The sequence below is a fragment of the Anoplophora glabripennis genome, unplaced genomic scaffold (genome assembly GCF_000390285.2).
Source record: "Anoplophora glabripennis isolate ALB-LARVAE unplaced genomic scaffold, Agla_2.0 scaffold120, whole genome shotgun sequence".
NCBI classification, from domain to species: Eukaryota; Metazoa; Arthropoda; class Insecta; order Coleoptera; family Cerambycidae; genus Anoplophora; species Anoplophora glabripennis.
This window is the reverse complement of record NW_019416214.1, coordinates 412,929-439,653: the sequence shown is the minus strand read 5'-3', so window position 1 is coordinate 439,653 and position 26,725 is coordinate 412,929. Positions and strand designations below refer to the sequence as shown.

Below are 26,725 nucleotides of genomic sequence, written 5' to 3'. Positions count from 1 at the left end.
CCGACCACTTGATTGGTGCACTTCCGCTTATCATACCGTAAGAAAACTCGGTTTGTACTTACATTTTGGGGACGCAATGATAAATACTGCTTCATCAAACGCACATAACATAAACATAACTAATTCCTTCACTGTAGGCAACAGTAAAACGTCGGGCTTTCACTACCTTAGATGGTCCGATAGTAATAAGGAATACGCTTCCTTCTTCCTTGATGTCATGTAAGCGTAAGTCGCACAATTCACATCTTCTACAAGAGCCAAAAATAACGCAAATGTATACCACCTTCAAAAATAAATAGGTTATGTCCGGTGCATCCGTGAAAAACTTCCACAAATCATATTCTTATATATATTCCTTCATATTCATATTCCTTCTTCGCTACGACATTCTTGCTAATTGCCTTCATGAATGCATGCACTTTCGTAAATAATTTTAAATCGACCCCTTTGTTTATCCTCAACATACTTTGCAATTTCGAATGGATAGCCCACATAGTCGACGCTGTGTACTGCTCTGGCATTTTCTGAAGATAAGCAAGCGCAACTCGTTCATCTGTATTTGTTACCTTTTGCTCTTCTATCCATTTGATGAACTTGTCGTATGCTTTGCTATAAGCGTTTTCCGATTTTTGCGGTATTAATCACGATTCTGCTTTACTATTTAAGTAATCAATGTTAGATGCCATTTTTAAACAATATACAACTAGTAATAACTGTGGTGACAGCAACTAGTTACAAACTAATTTTTGTTTTTTCGTTTTCATGACAACGAAAGGTATACTGATGTAACATCACAAATTCAACCATTTGACATTATTAGTTCTTATTTCCATTTTTTGTAGTATTAATACAATATTTATGATTTCATCAAGTACCAATAAAAAAAATAGCGTAAAGTATTCGTGGATAACTTAATATCCACTTATACTTTAATATACTATTTTAAACTATAACTAACATTTTTTACCAAAATTTAGTGACAGTCTACATTACAAATTAACATCAATATTTTTGTCAGGGATCCTCCTTAGACGTTACTTTTTTGAGATACATAATGTTAAAATGTCTTTATAGTACCGCAGACTTCTGTAACTAAATGTTATATTTACTTCCACTATAATTGGGGGTCTGTTTATAGAATTTAAATGTATTGGTTCATTATAATTATCAGTCTAGTTTGTTTCTATTTGTAACTCATGTTGCAACAGTATATTGCCTTTTCTAGCACCTTTTATAGGTCGGTGTTTAGCCATAGTGGCAGAAATAGGCCTTTTAAAAATAAGGAGATTTTCAGTTTTATTTAAAAAAAATGCGTAAAAACTGTTCAGCCATATGTGTTCACATTTGGCATATTTTTGTTTTGGATTTTACATAAATATGCATATATTGGCAAAACATATTTTATGCAATTAGTTGCAAAAGTGGATTTAGTAATTTTTGTTTAAATTCCAAACCATTACACAAAATACAATCGTTACTCATCAGTCCGTTTTCTTTGGTAATATGTACAAGTAATTATGTCTCACGGCATTATAATGTTCTATCGTATAAGTATCGTATTTATGGAAAAAAAATCAGTAAGGTACGTCAACCCCAGTATTAGAATATACGATGTACCTTCCCGCTGTTATTGAAAGGAAATAGAGAAAACAAATATAGTTTGGTAATCAATATTTCTCATGAATAATTCAGCATAACTTGAGCAATGCATTCCAGTTTTGTATAGTAGTTTGGAGTGCCATTTTATCGCCATCATTTGTTTTTAATGATAGGAACGTTTCAAATATATTAAAGCCCGTGGATGTTTCCGTGACATGTAGAGACTCCATGAAAAAGTAAAATCTTCTATATTCAACACACTTCAAGCTATGACAGATTATGTATTTATTTACACGGAACTGGTAGTACATCTACGTTACCACTATTAACTTTTACCATAAGGTCTGCCTGTAAGTGTAATAATTATTTTATTATTTCTGAAATCTATACCATGTTTGAAATTGGCTGATATGATTAATAACGTCTCGCTCTTCACGTCAACCTCAACAGACGCTTGAGTAGGAGTATGCCGCGGTTGTCACTATTCCTCCATCGATAATGAGACGCCTGACCTTGAGATAATAGCCCACATTCAATTGTTATCGCCTAAACCACATTTATTCAGCGTCAGGATGCTATTGTTTTGACTTTCAACTGAGTCTTCTTTTTTACTTTTGCGCAGTGTTTTGATGACACCGGGAGTATGTTACTCTTGTGTCTATTTTCAGTCTTCTTTGGCTCTGTCTGAATACAAAATATTTCCTTCGTGTACCTGGTGTAGAAGCTTCAGGAGCTTGAATTTGGAAGTATCCGTAGTGTGCCTGGCATGGAAGCTTTAAGAGCTTGTATGTCCTAGTACTAGGATCTTCGTCGCGAGCTCAGAAACTCCTGAACACTGTGAGCTACTAGGGCTATGGTCTCGTAATCAGTTTTGTAAAAAATTTTAATACAGTTTGAAATTTGTATATAATGTGAAAGTCGTTGATATTTTCTTGTCAACAGCAATGCAAATGCAAAAAATTGGAGCATACTACTATACTGATCAGGTATCCGTTCCTGGTTAATAAGGAACAGGGTACTCGGGTTGATGTTCGGACACACTCCAGGCTGGTTCCGCAACGGTTCTGCAGTGATGTCCGCGTTGAGTTCTAACATTTTGCCTTCTTGAAAAAAGACCTCAATCTTGGAACAATGATCGTCTCCGAAACGTTATCAACCTGTAACTGATTTTGGTTAATGGTGGTCAGATGGCATATTGCTTCAGCCCCAATTTTTTAATTTCCAAATACTGATTTCTCACGCCTCTGTAGCTGTCGGCAGTAATTTAACTGTCGGTAGCGTGTTCTGTTAATATCGCCTATAACGACTGATGATGCTTAAAGGAAATTGAAGTTTCGTAGTTTAACTTTGGAAAAATTTCCAATCATCGGTGAAATTTTGTGTTTCTTCCTATTTGTGTCATAGTTGGTGACTTCTTCTCTATGGTTTCGTAGTTTTCTTAATTTTCTTGATATTATCTTTGATTATGGTGTTAATACATTCTGTTTTGAATTATCTTTTTTCATATTTTTCTATTAGAATAATTGTATCCTTTTTAAATGTTTATTTTTTTATTTTCATTCATCGTTGTCTTGCTTGTTCTAGTTTAAAAAAATGCGTGACTTATGTAGTATTTATCTACATCTCTTGTTTACGTGTAACGCTTACGGGAGAAAAACGTTATCAATTAGTGAAGTAAAAAAGACAATATTCGACTAAATAATTTATTAAGGAGTCGCAAATGTAAATGTAAACGAGACCAAATTCTCTCTTAGCGATGGTTTTATTTATTAATTGGTTTAATTAACCAAAAATTGGATCGAGCGGGGTTACAAATTGGCAGAAAAACAAATTATTCGCTACATAAATTTGTATTCTCCTCTCCCAGTTTGAGTCGCTGTATTAGAGTTGGATAAAAGACTTGGAATTTTATTATTTTAAACTTGAGTTGAACTTTATCTTCCGTAACATTGCACTTCATCTCATTCCAGAATGTCAATTTAAATTATGAATTTTAAATGTTTTTTCAAAGTTTGCGGATCTCAATTTCCTGTTTATTTTGTTATATCACAATTAAGAAGTTTTGTGTACTTTTCATTTTATTTCAATTCAATCTTTGCTGCTTTTAAACTTCTGAAATTGCGTCTAATGTTGTTTCTGTAATATAAAACACTACTTCAAAATTTAAAATTAAATAAGGGATAAACCTGTATCTAACTTCTCAGTTTGTGGAAGTAGATAGTATAGAAAATCATAAATAAAACATCAACAGTAAAATTCTAATTTGCATCTAAATGAAAATTTGACCTAAGGTAAACTAGGTTTACTATTCAGCACTCACCTGGGTAATTTGAATGATGAACAGTAGCTGTTCTCGTTGCTAAAAGGTAAACAGTAGTTTATAGAAATTTGTTCACAGAAATGTGTTTACAGTAGTAAAGTAATTAGCAATATCATGTTAAATTAGTAGTGGTGTAATTTTTTTAAAGTATTTCACATTTCTATACGGAAAAAGTTATTACTTTTGTTAAAATCTAGGATATAAAGGGTAGTAGCCTCTATGTTTGTAAACATAAATTATCTTTTATTATACAGGGTGTTAGAAATTTGACTGCCTTAATTTTAACAGACGATACAATACATTAAAATAAACAAAAACCTTATTATATCCTAAACGCATAGAATACCATAAAATACAATGTTTATCACTTTTTGAACTTCTTTATGCTTAATTCTAAAAAATAATTAGCGTTTTAATAAATTTAAAATTCGATAAAATTCATATCGAGCAATGTGCTGTCCAGCAATCAGCAATACGCAATTCAGTTGGTATTTGGAATTCGACCGTGTCGGAGTGTTTTTTGCGTATCACTTTTTTTGCTTATTTTATTTAATTTTTTTATATATTATATATAAATATTCTATTTCAAACAATTATTATTATTCTAACAATCTATTTATATATTTTTTGTCGTTTTTTATTTTTACCGCGTAAAATTGATGTTTTTCAACGCCTCTACTGGCGACGACTCGAACCAAAGAACTTCAATGGTGCTTCTCTTTGAAACCATACGCTCTCTTGTGTTCGCTATTATTTCGCTATTAAGAAAACTGGTGTTTTCCATTCCGCAACCGGCAGGTATCAGCCTGCGATATAAGTGCGAGTATGTAAGAAATACTGTAAGAAGACGTCTATTTTAAAGGTAAGAAAACCACTGATCACTTTTTTTTGTTTCATATTCTCGGTTATTTTCTGTGCCGAATTATAATCATATGCCAATGAACCAGTAATAAAAAATACAGTCTGTTTCAAAACACAACACTATCTTCGTACTACAAAATCGATACATTTTGTTTTATTTATTTAAAAACTGGAAAATAATTGCCTTCAAATTTACTAAATGTTTCACAATAATAGTTGTTTACATTTTTTCCGTAGGACAAGTCTGCCGCGTGCACACTTGGTGTGCATCAGCTGTGTAGCACTAGGTTAAGCGCTGTTGTCACGTTGTGATGAAACTCCTCAACATTAATACTCGCGGTATTTTGGAAATTGTTAATATTACGCCCCTGTGATAGCTATAGAACTTTTTTGTTCATTTATGATTACTCTATCTCATGCTGAAGTAATGGCAGTCAAACTTCTTACACCTTGTATATTAAAAAACCATGAGAAATTATTTTTATAAAAAAAAAATCATTTCCTCTTTTAGAAGCTGACAAATATTCTAAATATGTTCAGAATAACCAAACATTGATTTAATTAAGGGTTATTCTAGCACAATATATTTTTTCCAATTCTTCTATTTTTTTCAGATTTTATGTTTCCTTCCTTTGTAAGAGGTCTCCTTAAAATACCTGATGTGGAGGCTTTAAGAGCTTGTATATAACTAAGTATGGTCAACAGAATGTGCCCTCTAATTTTTAGATAAAAACTTATTGCAAACACTTGACAAATTGCAATTAAAGATTGAAGTCGTATTCGAACTTTTGCACGCTATTACGCTGCACCGGGCATTATTGCTTACCTCTTGTTAAACTCCAAGAAGCCGTACCGTTTTCCTTCAAATTGTCAGTTAATCAGGCCTGGCACATATCAAAAGGAGATTGAATTGTAACAAAGTATGTGACTCAGCTGTCAGAAGCATTTGATTGAACGCAGCCATTGGATAACTATGCCTTCGAAGTTATTTATCAAGCTATGGCGCAACAGGTATCTACCCTGAACGGAATGTTGCCAACTTTTCCTTTCATGTGGCTTCTGGCTCCCGCCCTGCGCCAACTAGGACGTGTGAATTATTATATTCCTGAGAATTTGTATTCGAAACGATGTCACTGAATCACGTATTACTTTAAATGACTACTCCTACTTTTGCTACGACGTTTCTATTAATATTATTAATATTGTTTATTTTGTTGGGGTTGTTTCCCATTCTTTTATATAAATATTTCCTAAATATTTGTCTAAAATTTACACAGTACTACGTCTCTAATGGAAAAGACTGTTATGGCATGGATTGCAGGTGGATGTCCACAAGGAGAAATATGGTCTCCACTAGCATGCAATGGGGAAGGGAACCAAACTCAAAAATATTATTCAATAGTCATTCTTGTTCAGAGTAAATCAACTATACATAGCATTTAGGTACCAGAAAAAGAAAACTAGAAGGATTGAGGTCACTAGAACTTCAGTGCAAATCACTACTCTGCCGGAAGAAGTAAAATGTCTTACGAGTCATTTTATATATAACATTTATCTGGAGTTAGCAACTTAACAGGATCAAGGCGATGCAGAACCAGATGGACTCAAGGCAAAACAAGAGAATTATAGCCAAAAATGATGCATTGGACGAACATCATGGTGGTTAGACTCATGATGGCGTATGCATCGTTGATATGGTGGATTCAGTTGCAACATCGGACCTTAACTGTTGGGCAATGAAAACTACACTCACAATGGCTGTAGAAACTGTTGAATTTGTCTATTCTTTGATGTAATAAAATGAAAGAATATAATGTTTTTTTTATATTGCTGTATGCATAAATTGTTTGTTCAAATTTATGTTAAAACTCCATACAAACCGATATTATCAATAGTTTTAAGTGTAAAGTTGTTATCTCTTCAAAATATCAACATTCTAGTTTCCATTAATGTATCAGTATTATTTATAATTATTATTTTAACAAAGTATAAAATTCATAGGCTATAAATAATAACGTTATTTCTGCCTACCTTTCCGGTTTCTTTCAATAAAAACATTAAATTTAAAACTTAAATACAATATGCCTTGACGTGTACAATTTTTCTTGGGGTAACTGGTGTCATATAGAGAAATAATTAATTCAAAGAATTGTACATTTATAAATAATTACATTTTTCGAACACAAGACAACATACACAGACAAATATATTTTCAGACCACATGTAGGTATCCTACGAATTCCCGGAAACTTTAATGCCAGTTAATGGACATTTTACCTTCTAGCAGAATTTACGCCATTCTCAACTTAGTTCACCTGCGTTGTGTAGTTCGCTTCTAATATTTAGACTCGGAGCAGTTTATCCTTTTGCGGTTCACTCAGTTGTGAAGCCTATAGAAAATGCAACCGCTGCAGAAGCTATTTATTAATGGGAGTAATACTCTGGGCTCCGTGTTGACGGCAGGTAGAATGGAGAAGTGAAAACCACATAATGCTTTGTAAAAGGCCAATGGGGTTCCTTGTTCGCCAGTTTCCATACTCCATGCTTAAAGTCTTACCTGAAGAATTTTGTTAATAATTAATGATTTTCTTTTTTTAGTACATGCTTTAGTAACTAATACACGTACAAAATATTTCTTTATACAGGATGTTCGGGAAAATGTGGGAAATCTCTCGGGTGCAGATAGAATATGGAAAAATAAGATGACGAGTTCCTATAAATTTTTTCGTACAGACCCTTCTACGGAGATATGTGTCCTTGAAGGGCATTTTTATAAAAGAACATGATGAGTGTGTATGGGTGTGTATGTGTGTGCGTGCTTTAAATACAAGGTTAATAAGAAGACTAGATAATTGAAGTCTTTGTATTTGTGGATTTTAAGGTGACTTAGCATGCTTACTAATTTCTAATCGACTGTTTCGTACTGTTTAAATGAATCATTTGTGAAAACGGTTTGCAATATCATCGTGACCAGAACTGCTTATTATTGTGAGTTGTTATAAAGGGCCGTTAACTGCGGTGATACGGTCTAGTTCTGAGATATATGGTAGCAATTGATTTAAGTTAAAGTTATGCTTATGGTGAGAGCTGTTACTTTTATTTTTGGAAGGGCTTAGCCTTAGAGGTTGCTCCTGATACAATTTTTTGTTAGTTAGAGTAAATCTGACAAAAACAGCGAGTTCAGTGAGTTCGAAAACGTATATTTGGATATTTTTATAAAGGTTTTGGGCACATTAATGTTTTGGTAATTTTTTCTACATAAACTATAGCTCAAGAATTTAGGATTTTTTTATTTAGTTAGAGTAAATCTGATAAAACCAGCGTTTTCAGCGAGTCCGAAAACGTATATATGGATATTTTTATAAAGGTTTTGGACACTTTTAAATTTTAGTACTTTTTCCTACATAAGCTGTAATATAGCTCAAGAATTTAGGAAATTATTTTTTAGTTAGAGTAAATCTGACAAAACCAGCGTTTTCAGCGAGTCCGAAAACGTATATTTGGATATTTTTATAAAGGTTTTGAGCACTTTAATAGTTTGGTAATTTTTCTACATAAACTATAATATAGCTCAAGAAAATTAGGAACATTTTTTTTAGTTAGGGTTATTCTGACAAAACCAGCAATTTCGGCGAGTAAGAAAACGTATATTTGGACGTTTTTATACAGGATTTGGTCACTTTTAAATTTTGGTAATTTTTCCTACATACCTAAGCTATAATATAGCTCAAGAATTTAGGAATTATTTTTTTTTTACTTACGAGTAAATCTGACAAAACCAACGTTTTCAGCGAGTCCGAAAACGTATATCTGGATATTTTTAGAAAGGTTTTCGGTACTTTCATATATTGGCAATTTTTCCTACAGAACATACATAAACTACAATATAGCTCAAGAAAATTAGGACAAAAGTTTTTTTTAGTTAGAGTAAATCTGACACAAACAGCGTTTTTTAAATTCATTACATTGCAAATATATACATTTTTATTTTTCCAGACATTCCGAACATGAGCCTGTTGGGTGTATCAATACATTAAATTAAATGAATAAAAGTTAAACAAAACGAATAAAGGTCGGTAAAAGAGCCGGTGCTTCTGGAATAACATTTTCGAACCCCATGCCGTCAAACTGGGCTTTGAGAACTTTCAGATAAGTCTAACCATTTGCCGTTTTTTTTCTATAAAATGGCGAAGGCGCCAATGTTTTGACGCCGAAAGGAAATATACATTTTTATCATCATACATAAAATATTCACGTAATAATCATAAATTCGTTAAAATTTGTCTGTTTTTTTACACTACAGAGCTAGAAAAAAAATATAAACTATCTTTTTCTACTCAAATGATCGATTTATAGACACCGACAAGGTAATGTGGATATAAAGGGGTATGGATAAAAATTACCTCTCCTTCAATTTTTGCAATGGCTGTCTGTGTGTTTCTTTAATTTTGAAAACCGAAATTACCATATAAAATGGGCGATACGTAAAACACATTTTTTTTGTAAGTGAAGGCAATACCACCAGAATCCCAATTGACAGGGAAAAATATTACTTTTTCCTTTATATTCCGCATCTCCAGACGTTAACAGATATTAAAAAATGTATACAAGACGCTCCTGACGGGCGAAAAAGACTCTGACTTGTGAGCATAGTGAGTGTTTTGTTTATTTAAAATTAATTATAAGTATGGTTCACTCCCGGTATATCTATGCCTAATAGTCCTAATGGTAAGGCCCACAAATCTCTTTAGGAGATATAAGAGACATCCGAGGATGGACTTTGTAATTAATTTTCTCAATTTTTTTCTCCTTATAGCTCCGCCAAATTTATCTCCTGATTACGATAAAGCACCAATGAGAAATAAAGACCTTTTTCATTATTTCAGTAAAACTATTAGTACAGTGACGACTCTTATAAGCAAATTGTCTATAATTGGCCTTTGTGAAGCTAACTTGAAAATGTGAGGTACAAATCGGCTGTCATTATGTCAAATTTAATGTGTGTCTATCATACTAGTTCTAGTGAGCAAAACAAATCCAAATTAGGTAGCAAATTATTTATTTTTCCAATACTGAAATATATTATACATTCTAACGGCCATTCATTCGCCGTCAACGAGATCTAAAAATTAAACACTTTTCGTCGTCAAAAAAACACGATTCGTAAAGTTAGTATTTTGTCCAAGCACCATTTTTGTCTATAACCCTGCAATCTACATGGCATTGATAAAATTAATGTTCTTGTTATAATCCTCAGTGATGTTATCCCATGCATTTTCAATTGCCTCCCAAAGTTCTTCGACGTTAACTGGACGGAAGTTCTGTCGTAAATTTTTTTCACCATATATCCCCAGGACTTTGAGGGCCAAGGTAAAACATCGATGTTGTTATCAGTGAACCATTTTGACGACAATTATCCTGCTTGAAAGTGAAATCCATCGCTGCGCTGTGTGGGTTTCACATAAGGCTCCGAATACCATATAATTTCTGGTGGGTAGACACGGACAGAAACATCGGAGCTAGACTGAAAACTTTTTTCGTCCGAAAATATAATCTCCCAGAAGTTGTCTGTGCTTCCTACAAATTGTCTTGCAAATTCTAACCTCTGTTCTTTATACTGGGGAGTCAAAGCAACTGTATTTGCGGCCACATAATTCTTCAGCTCCGAATCTTTCACCCGCTTCCTTGCAGTTCACACTGATCCAGGAAAATTCGTCTCAAAGGAAGCCGCTACTGCCATGTCAAAGGATTTATTCTTAGGTGGTGCTTACTTTTCGACGTTCATCTCCGTGAACATAACATACGTGACCTTCTGCAATCCATTTTTCTTTGAGTTTAAATATGCTGTTCTTGCATACATGCAGATCATCCGCAATGACCAATCATTCTGAAGTAAAGTTATATCTCTCGCTTTCTCTGGTTCCGTTAAACGCGGAATCTTGAATTACCAAGCAAAGTACTGATGACACTGACATATAAAAACTTGTCATAATAAGTAGTCCACATCACATTAGAAAAATAAATCGTCCACTTTCAAAGGGATGTACTATTCTTGTGCAATTATTTAAATTGAAATATAAGTAAAATATGTATACGTTAAATGAATTTGTTTGCCTGGACGTCTTATCTGGTTCCCCAGTGATTGCAGACGATTCTTAACCACCTTTTACGTTTGTTTCATAAATAACTTTTAACTGCAATACTTCAAGCAATCGTTGAATTATTCAAGCAGAAACAGAATTCAGATCTTGTGGAACAATATTCCCAAGGTACAGACTAACTTTTTTCGAGCAAGTAGCGAATAGGTAAATCTACCTAACTGCTGTTCAGACTTCATTGTTACGTCCCGCTAACCATTGACCCTGGCTGAATATACCGCTGATGCAAATAAGGATCACCTTTTTATTCATGTTCGTGCTAAAAGGCTGTATCTGTTTTTATGATGGCGCCAAATATGACCCTGGGGTAAAATATATGCATACCAATGAGCTGAATAAAATTTAAATTGATTTCCGGGCGGAACGTATGTAACAGAATTTAAATTGTATTGTATATCACCGCCGAAATATAATTTCGAGTACTATAATTAAAACTTATTCGATCTGACCAAAATGTGGTGAATTTACTCCATTATTTTCATGTTCTACAAACGTTGCATTCAAAAGTCCATTTCACATATTTTACGTAGATTAATAATGCTCGGAATATTAGTTTAACTTTAACTAATTAAAGAGAAAAATTCTCTGAGTTGATGTACACTTAGATTAACCAGTAGCGGAGATACAAAGGATCCACCAACTTTGTGTTACTGACCAAAAGTACCTGTCAAAAATGTTACTTGGCAATTTTTCGAAGTCATTCGATTAATTTTTTCAATAAGTTACTTCTTTTGTTGCAATATTCTACTCATACTACTTTGCAGTCACCATCAGCAGAACAGACTCATCAGACAGCTATAAGTATGTAGGAAAGAATTGATTTTCGGATCCAAGTAGATACTGTGGAGGCCTTTGGTCAGTAACACAAAATCAACAGTTTACCACAATTTGACCGAGCCCGCATTTTCATAAAGCCAGTGGGGGTTATTTTTAATAAATTAATTGAGTTTGATTGGATATTCTGTTGTCACCTTGCATCTACTTAGGAAACTAAGAATGGTTATATGTAACTGTAATGGCTTTACCTCAATTTTTCTCTGTACAATTTGTAAATAATATATTATTCTGAAACAGCCCACAGTTGTTTTTAAACCAAACATTCGCGGTATTTAACGCCTCTAAACACAATAAACGAGCACTACTATAAATAAGCCAAGATAAAATCAGTTTCGGCCCCATTTCTGATAATTTACGAGCTGACTAAATGCATATAACCGTAATTACTAAATGTTTAGTATTACAATGTAATTGTTATATACCCATTGTTTTAATGGAACGATCAAAGTAGGTACCTGGCACTAACCGAAAGAGTACCCACTACTAGAACTATCGAGGATATAATTTTCGTTTAATATGTCGAAAAGCATTTCCGCAGTTCTATTGTTACCAATTTTAAGAAAAAGCAGATGTGTTAAATAAACCTACCACGAATTTTGATACTTTTTGAAAATAATGTTAATTTATGTTAATTTCAACAGAAATTGTCTGATATAGCATCCCAAAAACCTATTAAAAGTATTCCAATTCTCCAATTCAAGAATCACGTACGGGAAAAACATAGTCGGTGGATTAGTTTCCCATAAGAGTGAAAATCAACAGTTTTAGGAGAGAGTGAGTTTAGGAGGAGTTTCAGTAACATATTCAAACGACCGTAATTGTCACAAAAAGGTGATTTAGCGTAGAGACGGATGCATACATGAATAAATTGAGGGAACAGATCTAAATTATTCATTTTTCCGAATTCGTGGAAATAAAACTCATCGTACCGACTAAATGCATACATATTGCGGCAGCTATATTTCCGTCAGTATAAATAAATTATATTCTCTTCCTATCGATATTTATAAAAGGTATAAAATAAATAAACATGCAAATGAAACTGCGTTGGATATAAAGATGTAAGTGCGCAATTAACATTTCACAATTGAGTCAGCAGAGTAGTTGCCTCCCTCAATTATAGTAATTAAATATATCTTAATCTTTTTTACTGGTGATGTGTTCCAAAGATTACAACAATTGCTTGTGGACGCAATGTGCCATAAATATTAAAAATTGTACGTACGTAAAGTAATTCAGGATATGAACTTTCTGTTTTCGTGATTGGAAAGTTAAACCAACAGAGCGTGTTTAATAGTTTCGCCGACACGCCGAAATCCACGTAAATATTTTCCCTGGGAACTTAAAACACATGTTATTTTGAACGTTAAGATTCAACAAAGTTGGGAACGTTTAACGACACGAAAGCAAATAATCCGGAAGCTCTAATAGTTAGAAAAGGAAAACGAAGTGCATCCTGCAGGACCTCTTACATATTCATCAGGGTTATCTGTCGGACAAGCTGCGGCCTGCTGGAGACGATAAAGGAATATTTACTCCACTTACAGTCTGTAATTAAGCACACCTATATTTGCATGGGAGATTAGATCGGGGTCCGCTCTGATAGCCATTTGCATGAACTTTTGTTTGTGTTAAGCTAATCATGTCACATTTTCGTAACATACGTACTTTCTGGCCGGGGACGCCGTCCCAAAGCCTCCTAAATTTCAGCAATGTTTATTATTCTAATTAAATTTCTTACAGTCTACTTTTTATATTTCCCGTGGTGGAGAGATTTAATTATATTTACTTTGGAAGTGCTTACTTCGGAATTTACATTCTGATTATTGTCTATGTTGGTTTTAGCTGATGAGCTTTGTTCCATTGTAAAAGTTCATTAAAGTATTATTTTGCTCCACTGCAAACAACTTTAATTTTTAACCAAATTTTATCCCACGGAAAAGTTTAATGCTTTTGATTTGGTCAGAAACTTTACCAAAAAGTTAGTTACCTATGTCAGTAGTATAATTGGTGTTTAAATTTGAGGAACCTTTGTAATTAATTGGATCCGAGTAGCAGCTACTGTATTTTTTTCACAGGAAATAACAAAAACGTAAAGCGACAAACGTGTAAAGTAATTTAATGTGATGCGACGTAATTTAATTTCTATGGTGAAATGACAATTTGATTCCAGTAAAGCAAATTTGTTGCTTTAATAAATGGAGTATTTTTTAAATAAAATAATTATAAAATCATTTCATAGTAATCAAATCATTTATTTTATACACTGGTTGAAGCCACTGGTTAACGCCACAAAGTTAATATTACATTCAACAAAAGCGCTAATTAAGTGAATACGTTGTAGTCAGTTTCATTCAATTCCGTCAGCGCATTATGAAGATATAGCAGAAAACATATATTTTTTGTAAATTTTAACACTCTGTAGTCCTACAGTTTCTGTATTTAAACTGAAATCGCCCTGTATATTGGTTAATGATAGTTTTAGAATGAAATCTACAGGGTCAACTATGTTTTTGTATTCAAACTAACAGTTTATAGAAGACCTCAGTGTAAGGAAAAAGTTGTAGGTGGCAGAGTTTGAAATTTAAGAAAAATCTGTCTTATTCATCTTTTAAAGTGCAGAGTCACTAAGAATTTCGTAGCCACTGGTTTTGAAAATATGGATGCATTAAATTTTATTCGGAGAGTGATTTTTTAAATATTGATGAGCTATATTTTTAATCGTCTCAAGTTTGTAAAACGCCGTGAAAGAGTATCGTGGTATTAGTATTCGAAGATTAGCCACAAGATTTCAAGTATCTCATATATACTGTAAAGAATCAGGTGACTAAACCGAATATTTTCTTGTTTTTATGAATTGGATTTCTAATTATTTATTATTTATTACTCTTTGAGTTGAGTTGTTAGATTAAATTAAAGAATTATTTTTTTCTGTGTGGTGGTATGCTCTTGTGAAAACTTATTCAATAAATGTAACGAGTAAAATTTAAAAAAAATTGGCATTCACGACGCAATTTGAAGTGTTTCTAAAGGTCAAGAGTAGCCCCCATTCGAAGTTACACCCTATGCAGGGTGATTCACAACTTATCTAAAAAATTTGGGAATAGATGCGGCATAAAATGTTGAGTCATTATCATAAAAAAATATATTTGTAAAGTCCTTGTAGTTTTCAAGAAAAAAATTATTAAAGTTGTAGTACTTTCAACCATTACATAGCTGGACAACTGTAGTCTCTAGCGTCATTCGCAATACACGGGGAGAGCCACGTGGCCTTAGCGACTCCGAATATTGAAATCCGAATTTACAATCGTCGTTGCGATAGTGTTTACAATAGTTTTTAGTAGTTAGTACTAAGAATGGTTTGCGAGTATAACAACTCGGAGTTGATGGATATCGTTTTAATTTATGATGAAACAAGTCAACATTTGTGTTAGTTCGTACAAAATGAGTAAGACGTACCCAAATGTATTTACATGTCGGTGGAAAAAATTTTGAACAGTTGTAATATCAGGTATGTCAGATTATTTTATTATTTAAAACCACAAATTAATTTTATTAATTTATAATAACAATAACGGCAAAAGCAGTTGAATTTGCTGATATAAAATAGGTGCTATAAAATTTTATTTAATTCTTGCGAATTTCAAGTTTTTGACCGTTTTTACCACACTTTGTCGCCAGTGCCGTCAGAAGTGTATTTTAAAATCATTTTCGGACTGCCCTTTTTGATATTTTCTTCACAAAATTGTATTTGTAAGAGTCCTCTGCACATCCAAATTTTTTTTTTGGATAAATTCTGAATCACCCTGTATAATTCTTTTATGGATTTTTCAATATGCTGTATCGGTAGTTGATCCATTATTTCTAAAATAGTCCACATTTAACTTATACTGTAATATTTATAGATAGGTATAGAACATCTCCTTATATACATTCATTACCAAAAATTATTTGGGATCTAATTACTTTATAGATTGAAACGATTTATTAGGTAATAATTCACCTTCTAATTTCTCTCCACAAAATTATTTACGCCTCCGAGTTTAAGAGCTGTATAATCAAGCTCCTTAAGATTGTATCTACTGTTTAAAAATCGATTTAAGCACAAATTCAGGTTATGCCTTTGTTGTACATCTAACTTGCTCGATGTACGGGATACCCCGACAAAATAAAACCTTGTGCTGAGAAAATACTGCCAAGTTGGCTTAGTTAATTAATTAATGCAGCAAGTTGCACAAAGGGTTTTGTTTATAATTAAGCCTTGACTCTTTAACATTTAGAGCAATTTTTATAATGGAAAAAGTTACTTTATTAGTGATATTTATTATACGCTCTTTTTTATTATCTTCAGTAATTGTCCAAGAAGGCTTATTTGTTATTTTTCTTACCTGTGCGAAATACTTATCGCATCCGAAGAAAAGTAAATTCATCTGCGTTCGGAAGTAGGGATCTTACATGTTTTTAGGATCACTGATCATGAATCTGAACTCCAAAATAATCTATCACGTCGATATTTGGCCGATATTTTACGCATTATAACAATATGGAAATATAGTAGTTGTAATTCAATCAAAATAACACTAGTGTTATCATTACTTAAGAATGAAATAGAGTAATTATAAATGAAGAAAACAGTTGTATTACATGGGCGTAAGATTAACGGTTTTTAAAATATTGGAGCGTTTCATCACAACGTCACAACAACGCTACACAGTTGGCGCATACAACATGTGTAGGCAGCAGACTTGTCCTACGGAAAAAATGTAAATAACAATTATTATTGTGAAACATTTAGTAAATTTCAAGACAATTGTTTTCCAGTTTTTAAACAAATAAAATGAAATATGTTGATTTTGTAGTGGAACTTAACTTTTAATCAAATTATGAATTTGAAAAATATGCAATTATAGTAGGTACCCACGATTTTTTTTTGTAAAAATCGTTTCATTACATTTCATACATAAAGTACAAAATGAGTGATAAAACGAACACACATTATTTCTATTATGTTTAGCTCTATGGTGTCATCATGCAAAAAGTAAAATTTGACTATAACTTTGTTACTTTTAAATTTAACAGGAATTTGAAAACGTTTTAATTAAAAAATTTTTGGAATTATTTTAAATTTTTTAAAGAACAACAATTGACCATTCCAAAAGAAAGGAGTTAGGAGCCTGAATATCCTACAAATCCCAAAAACTAAATTTTTTGTTAAAAAATACTAAAATTACTTTGTCAGTAGCTCTAGAGTCAATAAAGATATACAGTCGTGAATTTTTATGTAATGACCCTGTCATCTATAACATGTGATTGAAACAATGGAGTAAAATAAATAACTTTTATTTTGTAAACAAATTTTAATGATTAATATAAGTATAAGCGTTAAAAACGAATAACTAGCGACACCGTTTAGTGGCAGCAAACAGTTTTTACCTGCCCAGTGGCTGCAATAACTTCAATTTCCACCCTGGCGTTCATTGGAAGTTTTGCCACCTGAAAAGCTGATCGGGCTGGAAAATCCTTTATGAAAACTGAAAAATTTATTAGTTATAGTTCTTCTTCTGTTAAATTATCACTACTGAGTTGATTTTTGTTATAGATATATTCGGTGTGTTCATTTAGTGGCACGTATACAGAGTCTTGCAAAAAATGTGGTGCTTTTTAAATGGAATATCATAAATTTTCTCTTTCTACTTGAAACCTCTTAAATTTTCTATACATTGGTAAATTTGAGTTGTGCTTAAATGACATGATGCTAAGTTACCTACGATTTTATTTATTTTTTTTGTCATTAACAACTGTTCATTCGAATCTCAATATCTCCTCTACCACGAGCTGGTTTTTCATAAAATTTTAAGGAGATATTTAACCTAGGTCTACTTCATACGAAAAGTAGATGTAAGAACAAAAATGTTTTAAAAAAGAGTAAAATTCTTTCTGAATATCGAGATAAGTATACTAATTATTATTATTTTTTTTTAAATTTTATATCTTTATTTTTTGCAGGTGCAAATCATTCATTTTTATGTTGGTTAAATTGCAAATATCCTATTTGTTTCCTTAATTCGTCCTATCCCAAGAACCACCAGAGAGAAGGTAGACTTCTCAGTATTAAAAAAAAAGCCAAACATGTTATAATGTTATAAAGTACAGGGTGTATTTTGTTCATTATACATATATTTACTTTGAAAGATATTTTGATATCAATAATAAAACCTTCTTCATGATTTTTCATCGCACCTAGATGTCTCGGGTTTAGATATTTATGAGAGTAAACGGTATATTTAAATTGAAAAAGAAGGTGGAAGAGATTATATTTCCTCCATTCTTATAATTCTTCGCTTAGTTGCAGTTCAAAATAACATGTTTCAATTTAGGCTAGATTGTTTCTAACATTACAAAAATCCAAATAGACTTTGAACAATATAAGCACCCATTTATTTACAACTATTTAGTTTATAGTACAGCGATTTTGTATTATTTGTATCGTATTAATAAAAGATATGTAGACATATACGCTACACCAGAAGTCACTTAAAACACATTTAAGCTATACCTTTGTAGCTTAGAGATGAAAATCCTTTGATTTCAGTAACCATTGTCGTAGTCTTTCACAAATCGAGTTGAATTTTACTATAGAAATCCTTTCCCGATGGTAGAAAATGATAGCCCCGTTGAAAAGTTGCGCGTAAAGGACCACAAAAGGAAAATTCTGAATGTAATGAATGACGATAGTACTCGTATAAGAACGCGTTTGATAAAATTTTCTATATGTATTAATATTTTCCGGTAGGTACATATTTTAATTTCCATTAAAATTATTGCAGCAAATTTGGTAATATTGATCTTGCAATGTGATTTCTAAATATGGCTTCTGTTGCCTAACGAAAAAAAATTACAAATGGAGTAATGAAATGTAATATTAAACTTAAATTGGTTCAAAATAAATTTTTTATATTTTGAAAAAATTTTTTTCAAGTCAATTTTTTGACTCTATTTTTGGCAACTAATCTATTCCTGCAGTTTTTGCACTTAAAGTGATTTCAATCTGTATAATTTAACGTTAAGTTAAATCTTTCTCGATTGTTATAAATTCCCGGCGTTTACATTTGAAGAACAATAACTGAGATTAATATTTGTAAAAATAAAATATCGTTCATAAATCATCTTTTTAGGATTAACTTACATTCTCTATAGACATCATTTACGGCTGCAAAGTCATTGAGATCGCTAAGAAAAATTGTGGATTTCACGACTTTATCGTAAGACGAATTTCCTGCTTGTAAAATGTACCCCAAGTTCCTTAAAGCCTGCCTAGTCTCCGTCGTGACGTCCCCTTCGACTATTTTCATCGTCTCCTTTTCCAAACCAAGGACGCCAGAAACATACATCGTGGAATCAAGTATAACCCCTTGGCTGAAAAATAAATCTTATCATTACCACACAATGGAGATAACTCCGGTTTACTTCAAAGGGGCATTGGGTCTTGGGGCGTTATTTGTATTAACAATCTTTTTTGTCAGTGTCATCTCCGGAATGTGACAACTGTTATCCTTCAGTTCCGGTTTTCACTTTCGGACAAGTAGCCGATTTAGTGACATTTTTGGCGTTCATGGGTCGTAGCTAGGCAACTAATTGCAGGCAAACTTTGTTGGTGTGTTCCATTATTAATAGATTTATCGATATTTTGACTTAATCAAGAAATTGGTCAATAAATTGGTAACTAAAGCTGTATTGGTACAATGATCACTACAATAATTATTAAAACAAAAAAACGTTTGGCTACCAACGATTTGCACTAACAGAAACCAAATTTTTTTGTTGCTAAATAGCTCCAATAACATTTTTGTAACTGATGAAACTATTTTTAAAGTAATGTGTTGTTGGTAACAAATAAGAAGCTGTTAACTCAGAATGGTAAATGTTCATTTTTGAACAATATCTGTCGTTATTTTATAACACTAGTTTAGTTATAGCTCTTGTTAAAGCTCAAACTAATCATGGCGATGTGTTCATAAATACCTTCATATAGGTAGGGTTCTCTAATAAAGTCACTTACTCTTCAAAGTCTCTATTAGAAGATAAGCTATAGAATTTACTAAAATATGTCAAAGTAGTTTCCTCAGTCAAGTGAAAAATATCACCGAGTGATTGTAATTTGACTTTAATATTTACATCGAAAACTCTAGTCGCAATTTGTTAGTAATCGACAATACAGCAAAGCACATTAGTAACATGCGCAAGCGTAGTAAAAATTACTTTGAAATAAGCTAATTACCATATGTGGTAGGCATAATTTATAATATAGTCATTTAGCAGTAGCAGAAGTCATTTTGCGTAGAACACATAAATTATATTTTATTTTCACTTGAATTTTATAATAAATATACATAGAGGGTGATTCACAACTTATCCAAAAAAAGTTTGGGAATAGACCGAGTCAATATTGTAAAAACATTTTTTTGTGAAATCCCTATAGTTTCCAAGAAAAAAATTATTGAAGTTGTAGTACTTCCAAGTATTACATCGGTGGACAACTGTAGTCTCTAGCATCATTCACAACACGCTTGGAGAGCCACGTGACCTCAGCGACTCCGAATACTGAAATCCGATTTTACAATAGTCGTTGCGATAGTGTTTACAATAGTTTTTTTTAGTAGTTAGTGTCAAAAATGGCTTGCGTGTAAAGAAACTCTTAGTTGATGGATATCGTTTTAATTTATGGTGAAACAAAACGACATTCGTATTATGGTGAAACAGTTGTGTTTTGGTGAAGCAGGACAACATCTGTGTTAGTTCGTAGAAACTGAGTAAGTCGAGCCCAAATGTGTTTACAAGTCGGTGGACAAAATTTTGAACAGTTGTTGTAACATCAGGTATGTCAAATTATTTCATTAATTACCCACAAATTACAACAATAGCGGCAAAAGCAGATGAATTTACTGATAAAAAATAGGTGATATTCCTTTCCTTGTGAAATTCTTTCAAGTTTTTGTCCGTTTTTGCCCTCGTGCGGATCGCATTGTACGAGGTCATTGTCAAACTGCCCTTTTCGATTTTTTCTATACAAAATTGTATTTGTAAAAGTCCCCTGTACATCCAAAAATGTTTTTTTGATAAATTCTGAATCACCCTCTATATGCTGTGTAATAAAAATCGAAATGACTATTAATGATATATTATTTCTAGTTTGTTATTGTTTTGACAACTTATTTGCTAATATTTCCACGAGCGTTTAAACTTTGTCAGTTAGTAAAGCGTTTGAAAATTTGTATAACTGAAATTATGAAATATATATAAAATTGAAATATTAGATAATATTTAGTCAATTTTAGTGAACGCTACTTACTCTATATGACAAGTAACTTTGAACATTAATATAACATAAAAGCAGTTGACAAAGATTCAATTTTTTCTACATAAAATATCCAAAAATTCAGTTCATTTGCAATTTTCTTTCCTTTTTCTTTCAAGTTACAGACTTCAAGATACCTACCGATATACCGGAAAATGAGACAGTTTATGTAAATACGCCAATAAACATTAAAATATGCAATTGATTTCCACTTCATTCGAACCTATCCTAAGAATAACATTACCGTAAAAAGTAAATTATAGGATCAATACCAACTTAAGTCTAAAACTTGTTTTTTCTTTCCAGAATATGAATTCTATCAATAATTATCATTTTAATTCATATGGAATGGTTGCTATTATTTACACTCTTACTGCATCCCAGCTTTTGTTAAATTTAACTAATATACTTTGTAATAAATTAGTTGATTAATATTTGTAACTGAATTATTATTTACCTTATCGATTCCTTAGTTTAACTGAAAGTAATATCTTTGTTATAAATGTCCTTAATTCTGACATGACTAATATTCTTTGTACCCTTGAGATAGTATTTTATCGGAAATATTGTGTTGATAGCAAAGTATGTACTTATATTTTTTGAATGGAATTCTATAACATATGACCAATGTAAAAGTGATATCAAACAACACTGGTTAGAACTCATAACAATTTACTGTCCATTAATACTAGTAGTCTAGCTTTTATAGCCTTTACTAACGCAATATGGGCCATAAAATAGCGGACTGTCACTGCTGAAAATAAAATTACGTATCCTAAATTTGTTTCATTGATAAATAGAACGGTTCTCTGGATTGTTTCAATATGCAAAAGTTTAAAAAAATGATCGAAAACAACATATTTTGGTTTGTTTTATTACTTAAATTAAAAAGTAGTCCTGTACAATTTTTATAAGCAAGTAATCTTGACATCGTGATCTGCAGAGATGGATACTGTAGATTAAAAACTACTAAGCTTATTGCACAATTCTTTTTAACTAAAATATTTTGTTTATATTATTGTTGTTGTCTCGGTTTGGTGACCTAATTATGTTATCGGTATTGACCCTAAGGATGTCAGAGACGATGAAGACAGATTTACTAACGCTAGTTTAGACTGCAATGGTTTTTAGAGTTCAATTTTATTATTGATAAACAGAAATAATGTTTGAATTGACCTTAACTCGCAACTTATAGTAATGAACTGTTGCGTAACCAAAAATAAAGTTATGTATTTTACCATTTACAACCATGACACTGATTGGTAAATTGGTCGACACATGAACTTTTAATTTTTCTTTCCTTATTATTTATCCGCCAATTTCTAAATTAAATAAATTTTGGGATACTGTACACAATGTTAGAAATATCGAAAAGTAATTTTTGATAATAATAATAATTTTGCACATCTTGCTGTTGTTTGCAACTGAATGTCTATGGCTTTATTATGAACAGTGTTGTAAGTGTTTTTGTACTATTTTTAACGTGATTAGGCGATATCTGAGAAGGTATTGTACATGAAATCTATAAGTCATCGAGCTTTATTATATAAATTGTTCTTGAATAAACAAAACTTTTTTTCTGTTACAGATTATATAGCGTCTAGTTTTATATAAATCTCATGTTCCTAATATTAATAATATTGAACAGCATACTATACTCACTTGTATGGAGCAATAGGTTTTGGTGCATCTAAGGTGGTAACTATTGTTCGACTCTGAGCAGACATCTTTATCACATAACTATTTCAATAATGTTTGCAACTACCAAAGTAACTTTAAATACTAAAATTTGATCTGCTTGTCTAATTTGTGTAACAGATAACATAACGTTACACCACTGTGCACGTGATAAATACTTGAGATTGAAATTCTTTTAAGCGTATCTAATTAGGAAATATTATTGCAAAGTATTTCTATTCGGAATGTTTTAAATGAGGCAAAAATAAAGTTATCATATGTTCATACAAGCGTAAATTTAAGAAATAATGTCACCTAAATTACTGAAATTATCTTAAGTTTCATCTGAAATCGGAGACGTACCAGTCGAAAATGGTCCTAGGGCAAACATCGAAGTTACGCCCCTTAGATACAACTAAATAAAACAATCATGAATATTACAAAATATTTTTATTGTCAGTTTTAGAACGAAAATTAGTCCGTAAAAGTGCACTTTTAATAGTATTAAATTTAAAATTGCACCTTCCTTCTCGTTCGTTCGCGAAAACTCACCACACGCGAAATTTGCGGAATTATTTAAATATGAATTATACAGGGTGATTCACAAACGGTGGCCAAAAATGAAAATGAAATGGCTTTTTTCGAAAAACATAAGATTGTAGTAATTTGTAGAAAACTGAAAGACGAATTCGAAAATATCATTATTGTTACAGTAAAGCAGTGGCGTACTGTTTTATTTAGACAAATATGGAGCATATACATTTTAAAAAGAGGCCTCAGATTTTGGACAATGCTTACATAAGCACGTATCCAATTTCAAATTATTTCACTCACTGGTTTTTAAATTATTTAAAAAAATTAAAAACATTTTTTGAAGTTTAATACCCTGTATCTTTTTAACGGAGCATGCTAGATAAAAACTTTATAGGATATACTCCCTTTAAAATTCACCCTGTATTGTTGGTTTATTTTGCTGTTTAATAATTTGAAAATTTTGTACCCCCCCTTTCAATGACACGCAGGGCCTGTTTGCTTCACCCTAGGTACGCCACTATCTGAGATTAATTATTTCTACCATTAGATTTCAACAATTTGTTAGAGAAGTATTTATTGATAAATCACTTATCAAATAGCAATATTAAAATAGTATTATTAGTAGTATTATTTGATATAAGTAGTTACTAGATAAACCAAATTCTACTCATATTTGTTAATTAACATGAAAGTTGGCAGCCTACACAATCATGTAAAACCTTTTTAATTAATAAAATATTTTTTTCTCATATGAAATGCTGTATTTTTTGGGACATGTCCTATGATCTGTAACAATCATTATTTTCCTTAGCAAGTACATCTAAAATATGTATTTTATATCAACAGTAAAACCTTCAGTTTATTTTACAAGGTACCTACATTTCAGAATTTGTAGCAACAATATTTATAATTCGAATTTTCCACAATTTGAGATGTAATTAAACTGTAGCCGTTCCCTCTTAATTTTATTACGACGTCGAGTGAACCACTTTAATATAATGAATAAAGGGTTGCGGGTAGTAAAAAGATGCTATTTTTTATCCTTAATAGTTGTTTTCTTTCCGTTCTTTCATAACCAGGGAATTCCGTAATGAAAACGAATGAGGCCATTTACTATAAAAAGTATTTTGCATTATTTAAAATAAATTCATAAACCCACTGTAATGAAATTAATGTTTTGCACAGCTAACGCTTTTTATACGTGTGGGTAATAATAAAAATATACGGATAACTCACGGTGTGTATAAAATATCGGAGAAAAATAGAACCTTATAAACCATTGTCCTATTACACAGGCCCACAAAAAAAAGTGGCAGGTCCGAAAGACAAGACCATGGTATCCATATGGTTTTGGGGTCGCTGAATTCGAATCCGGTGTCCGTTTGACACGATTAGCTGTGGTTTAAGGTCCGTTCAAGGTCAAATGTAGAAAATCAATTGTCGACAAACTAAACATATGTATCTATATGTTTTTGGAGTCGCCGAATCCAAATCCGATGTCCGTTTGACTCAATCAGATCTGGGTTGAGATCAGTTCAAAGTCAAATGTGGAGAATCAATTGAAAACAAAGTTAACTTGCATATCTCTACGTTTTGGGGGTCGTTGTATCCGAATCTGATGTCCGTTTGAAGCGATCAAGTCTATTAAATACTTTCTAATAGAAAAAGATCAATCAACATACGAAAGATACTTGTAGAAATATTTTGATTTTAAACCTAAGTGAAAAATTTTATTGGGTTTGAGCAGAGAGAAAGGGTTCACCAAGACATTAAAGAAGGAAGAAATTTGGGTGGCAATGAAACTATCACTGATATTGTTAGTGATACTAGTGATGACGAATATATTCCATATCACGTTGTGAAAAAGACAGGAACAATATCACAAAAAAGGTAAATGATGAGATTTGGACCTGGCAGAGAATGGAGCAGAGTTCCTAATGTCATGGCCAAAAAAAAAATAGTAAGCAAGCCGGAAAAGTGAAAGCATTTTACTATCAGTACAGAAATAAGGAATATTTTTCTAACGACAAAGAATTTTCCCTAAGTTACTTCAATGATATTGTTGGATGAATCACTTCAAAAACATGGATGTTATAAACCTAACATACACTGAAACAGGATTGCCATAATTTGAGGATAGTCCTACATAGCATCAAATACGAACAACATAAATGGCTTTACATTTAACCTTGAACTGAACTTAAACCAGATCTCATCGAGTTAAACGAACACCGGATTCGGATTCGGCGATTCAAAAAACGTATAGATACGTAGGTTTAGTTTGTTGACAATTGATTTTCTACATTCGACCTTGAACTGACCTTAAACCAGAGCTAATCCCGTCAAACGGACACCGGATTCGGATTCGGCGACCCCAAAAACGTATGGATACATAGGTTTAGTTTGTTGACAATTGATTTTCTATATTTGACCTTGAACTGACCTTAAACCAGAGCTAATCGTATCAAACGGACACCAGATTCGGATTCAGCAACCCCAAAACTATATGAATACCATGGTCTTGTCTTTCAGACCTGCCACTTTTTTTTGTGGGGCTGTGTTATTACCAGTGTAGAAGTTACGTGGCGTTGAACTTGTAACAAAAGCCGGGACGCGCAGTCATTTATTTATTAGTTCCCGGAACGGAAAGTAAGATATTTCAGTCGTCACAAATTATCGGAGGGTAAATGGGTTTCAAGTAGGTCGCCAAGATCGTCCTTCGGAGAAATTTGCCAATATTTTCTAACGAGTTTACTTAAACTGTCGGAGCCATGTGTTAAGCGTCTAGTATGAGAAAAAAATCGATATTTAATAACGCGCGAAACCGCAAGAAGAGCGTGGAGATTCCAAATTAGAATTAAATTATATTGTAAAATTGATAGTAATTCGAAAAGAGAGTATACCTAAGCAGCTGGGTTTTTTTGACGGATTTTTCTTAGCTATAAGAGTAGATTAAATGAGATCGACTAATCCGTCCCGTAATTGCTACGCGGAGTCATTGGGGAAGGCTAGGGTTACTAGAAGTCATATAATTATTGTTATAAATGTAAATTCAGTCAATTAGATAATTATTAAAGCATCCCGATATTCAGGTCCCCGCCAATAAGATAAGAACCGAAACTTCTGGACCCAAGAAATGGGCGTGGTCAAAGCGAATTGTGGAATTCGAGAAGGATCTGCAAGAAAAAGGCAGTTCGTGTTTAGGTTTCACATTGAGCAGACTAATTATTAACTTTAGAGTCTCGGGCTAATTAATTAAACTTAATAAATTTTCCAAATTTTGTATGAAGCGCACATTCCCTGAATCTCGGTACGCTGTCGCGTGTGTAAATAAATTAATTAATAATGTCGTCGAGCCGTTGTGGTTTTATTTTGTTTGTTTTG

At 32.3% G+C, this 26,725-nt stretch overlaps 2 protein-coding genes across 2 annotated transcripts in view; one reads left to right on the top strand and one right to left on the bottom strand.

Moving 5' to 3' along the window:
• The window catches only part of LOC108907827 (heterogeneous nuclear ribonucleoprotein C), a 447,713-nt gene that overhangs the window by 332,908 nt on the left and 88,080 nt on the right, over positions 1-26,725 (top strand). The window lies entirely within an intron of this gene.
• Positions 17,100-22,904, bottom strand: LOC108907828 (rutC family protein UK114-like). Its single transcript, XM_018711645.1, has 3 exons — positions 22,793-22,904; positions 18,962-19,191; positions 17,100-17,306 (listed from the first exon to the last, which is right to left on the bottom strand). The coding sequence occupies exons 1-3, from the start codon at positions 22,855-22,857 to the stop codon at positions 17,185-17,187; spliced, it is 417 nt and encodes a 138-aa protein (XP_018567161.1). The 5' UTR covers positions 22,858-22,904; the 3' UTR covers positions 17,100-17,184.

Coding starts and splice junctions, on each gene's coding strand:
- LOC108907828 (XM_018711645.1), bottom strand. CDS start 22,857: ATGTCTGCTCAGAGTCGAACAATAGTTACCACCTTAGATGCACCAAAA. Junction 19,192..22,792: donor AAACCTATTGCTCCATACAA/GTGAGTATAGTA, acceptor TTTATTTTTCAG/CCAAGGGGTTATACTTGATT. Junction 17,307..18,961: donor AAATGATGTCTATAGAGAAT/GTAAGTTAATCC, acceptor TAAATTTTTCAG/TTTTCATAAAGGATTTTCCA.